The 4,080-nt window shown below is 40.8% G+C and overlaps 1 protein-coding gene across 1 annotated transcript in view; it reads right to left on the bottom strand.

The window, feature by feature from the left end:
• Nucleotides 1-1,790: 1,790 nt before the first annotated feature.
• Nucleotides 1,791-4,080, bottom strand: part of LOC145408778 (uncharacterized) — a gene marked incomplete at its 5' end in the record, with an annotated part of 5,443 nt that continues 3,153 nt past the window's right edge. The window contains one exon of the mRNA XM_080279428.1: nucleotides 1,791-2,735. Coding sequence (XP_080135554.1) covers nucleotides 1,791-2,735 — 945 coding nt within the window. The remainder of the gene's footprint in view (nucleotides 2,736-4,080) is intronic.

The raw sequence follows: 4,080 nt of genomic DNA, 5'->3' as shown, positions 1-4,080 counted from the left end.
CGGGAAAAATTTGAATATATTATTAACGAAAGCAAAAAACTCCTGGATGGTGAGTATTTATATTATATATCCCTTTTCCCTAACAAATTTTGGCCCCAAATTCTTAAAGCATCAAAATAGACCATCTCAAAACAAAATTTTAAGTATACTGCTTAGATCTGAACTAGATATTTTAAGAAGTCAAAGGAATATCTTTTTAGGGCATAAATTTTAGGAGTCCTTTAGGTAAATTAGTAAATCATGAAGTAGGCTACCATTAAGAGTATAATTTTTTAAAAGGAGTTAAACGTGTTCTAATAATAATGAGAGAACAAAAAGCCTAATAAATAAATAAATAAATGATGTTAAGGCAGAAATTTGAATATTATCCGTGAGTTTGATAGTAAAGAAAAAGAGGAAAAAATGACTATCGTATTAAGACCAGCAAAAAAAAAAAAAAAAAAAACCTATCAGATTGCAAATATTGACAGAATATAGGGTATTAGTAAGACCTGTATATATAAATTTAAAAATCATATTCAAACCAAATTTAAATATATTAGGTGAATTAGGCCTGAAATGATTATATTTATTGTGAATAACGTAAGTATATCCAGAAGACGCTAAGTAATCATTGACCCCTTGACCTCATGACCTTTGACCTGTTATGTGCACCTGGCTAGCTCAACCCAGCTGCTAATTAGGCTTCACCTGACGCTTTTTGTCAGCTGGTAGGCAGTACTGAGTCAGATCTGAGGAACAGGGTAGTCTTAATTAGACTTCAGATGGGGAAAAACCGTCTACTGTATATATCCTGGTGGTTTGAGCTAGGGAGACGTGTAGGACTTTCCTCTTGCTCTCCAGACGATTTTATGCAGCTGGGGAGAGAGAAGTGGAGCTGGGGGATTAGATAAAGCCTTCCTCAACCCCCTCGAATACACCAAGTCCATCCAAACCTGAATAAAATAGTCTGATGGCAGCTGAAGTGAACTGAAAAAATATTCCTACTGATGGGTAAGTGAAAACAGTTTTTCGCCCCTGAAGGCATCTGAAGTAAACCAAAAAATCGTCTTCCCACTGAGAGGTTCATAGAGACGATTTTCCCCCTTTACAGCTGAGAAAAAGCATCTGAAGTCAGCCCAGATAGCAGTGAAAGGCTAAGGGTTTTATTCTTTCTGTTCAGACGGTTTTTTCAGGTCCGGAGGGGTTTAGTCAAGGGCAGTATTCTCGGTTAAGGAAGCTCCCTAACACCTTTTCCCAAGCGAGTTAGTTTGTGTATTATATCTTACTGTCCTATCCCGTGGTCCATAAACCCTTCCAGTATCGCCATACTCTGCATGGATAACGTGCTGAAGGATGTTATCCAGCCATACCCAAAAATAAATCGCCAAGGAAGAGGTGTTAGGGAGCTTCCTTATGAGTCCAAGGTTAGTATTCTCGGCAGTTAAGACAGCTCCCTAACACCTCTTCCTCACCGATGTATATTTTAAAATGATTTAAGTAACAGGAAGGCAAGGTGTAATAAGCAAAATAAATCGCTTAGGAACAGTTGTTAGGGAGTACCTTACCCGACGAGAAGGCAGCCAAGCCTCCCATAACCCCTTCAGCCCGAGAAATCCCTCTAAGCTGAGAATAACCGTCTGAAAATCGCCAAAAAGTGAAGAAATCCAACACAAGTGAAATCAATTAGTATCTTACCTGTCTAGTCTACCTGGCACCTACCTGTAAATAATTATGTAATTTTATTTACATTATTTATATAGAAATTTATATATACATCTATAGGGCAATAATTTATATAGATTGTACTATTAAAAGCTGGGAGTTTGGTACAGCCCGTTAGTTATACCGTTACCGTTGATCGCACCGTTACCGTTGATTGCACCGTTACCTTTGATTGCACCGTTACCGTTAATCGCACCGTTACCTTTGATTGCACCGTTACCGCTGATTACTCGATTACCGTTCCTGTTTGCGTACCCATTACCGTTGATTACTCGATTACCGTTACCGTTGATCGCACCGTTACCGTTGATTACTCGATTACCGTTACCGTTTGTGTAGCCGTTACAGTTGGTTACTCCGTTACCGTTGATTGCACCGTTGTCATTTGTATACCCATTTGTGTAGCCGTTGCCAATGACTGCGCCATAACCGTTGATTTCCCCGTTACCGTTGATTGCACCATTACCGTTGCCGTTGGTGTAGCCGTTTCCGTTGCCATTACCGTTGATTAGGCCGTTTCCGTTGACATCGTTGCTGTTGATTACTCCGTTACCTCTGCGACGCCCGTTACTGTAACCATTACCGTTGATACCGTTACCATTCACACCATTACCATAGCCATTTCCGTTGACACCGTTACCATTGATACTGCTACCGTTGATCCCGTTACCATTAATACCGTTGATACCGTTACCATTTACACCATTACCAAAACCATTACCGTTGATACCGTTTCCGTTGATACCGTTACCATTCACACCATTACCATAACCGTTACCATTGATACCGTTACCGTTGACACCGTTACCATTGATGCCGATACCGTTGACACCGTTACCGTTGATACCGTTACCGTTGACACCGTTGCCGCTGACGAGTCCAATATTGGCGTTGAGACCATAGAAACTGGGAGCGGTGGCACAGTCGAAGTTGTACCACCAGTCACACACAAAGTACTGTTGGTTGAAAACAGTACCGTTGGGACAAAGAAAGGAATCCATACGTCCATCAGCTTGGCAGATGTGGAAGACCTGTGGAGATAGTAGTAGTAGTAGTAGAAGTAGTAGTAGTAGTGGTGGTGGTGGAGGTGGTGGTGTGGTGGTATAAGTAATAGTGTGGAAAACCTATGAAAATAGTGTAGTAGTTGTAGTAGTAGTAGTAGTAGTGTGGAAGACCTGTGGAAACAGTAGTAGTGGTAGTAGTAGTAGTAGTAATAGTAGTAGTAGTAGTAGTAGCAGTAGTGGTGGTGGTGGTGGTGGTGATGATGGTAGTGGAGGTGGTGGTAGTAGTAGTAACAGTGTGGAAGACCTGTGGAAATATTGTAGTAGTAGTAGTAGTAGTAGCTGCGGTTGTGATGGTGGTGGTGGTGGTGGTGGTGGCAATAGTAGTAGTAGTTGATGTAGTAGTAGTAGTAGTAGTAGAAATATAAACGTATTATTAGTAGTAGTAATGGTAGGAGGAAGAGGAGAAGGAGGAGAAGCGGGGGGAAGAGGAGATAAAGAAGAACAAGAACAAGAAATAGGCCTAGTAGTAACAGCAGAATTAGAGGCAGTAGTAGTAGTATAGAAGAAGATGAAGAAGAAGAAAGAGGAGGAGGAAGAGGAAGAAGAGAAGAAGAAAGAGGAGAAGTAGTAATAGTGGCAGAATGGAAGTGGTAGTGGAAGAAGAAAAAGAAGTATTAGTAGTAGTAGAAATCGGTAACGAAGAAGCCCCAGTCATCATCTTCGGCATACCGGAAGATGGCATTAAGAGGTAATTAGGCAGGTCAGGGAGATCGACCGTACTGTTTAGAAATCAAGGTTGAAGATGCAAGAGAAAGTTGATAAATACGTGTCATGACTGCGAACTCTCTGCCTGATTTTAAGGTTAGTGTAATTCGTGGATGAGAGGCAGATTTCACTAAAGGGGAGGCTGATTTATGGCCAAAGTGAGAGAGAGGGGCATGTTTTTCAGTACACTAGCTCATTTCTTTCAATTTTCAATACCCAAGGACTGAAGGCTATATTGCAAAGCTTTTTATCTTGTGATGTATTTGTAGATTTCACCAGAAAGAGCATTGTCTGGTCAAAGTGAGGGAGAATGGAATGTCTTTAAGTAAGCTAGCTCACTTCTTTCACATTCCAATGCACAAGGACTTCAGAATGTATTGGAAAGCAATATTGGTGTAATGTTCGAGGTCATTTTGAACTCAGATGGAACTGGACATGAGGCAGTTCTTAGTGCCTTCATCTCCTCAAAAATCTGTCCTATGAGAGGCAAAATGCTAATAACTCATAGAAGCAGATCTCCATTTGAAAGCAAGCTCCTCTAACCACAACGTATAGGAGTGAAACCTGCTAATTTTTATTCCCTGTAATGAGGACTAAACGTCCTACA

Source organism: Coenobita brevimanus, chromosome 78, assembly GCF_032717465.1.
Source record: "Coenobita brevimanus isolate Jiangsu-jjx chromosome 78, ASM3271746v2, whole genome shotgun sequence".
NCBI classification, from domain to species: Eukaryota; Metazoa; Arthropoda; class Malacostraca; order Decapoda; family Coenobitidae; genus Coenobita; species Coenobita brevimanus.
Note: the sequence above shows the minus strand (reverse complement) of the source record. Positions and strands in the feature narration are given on the sequence as shown.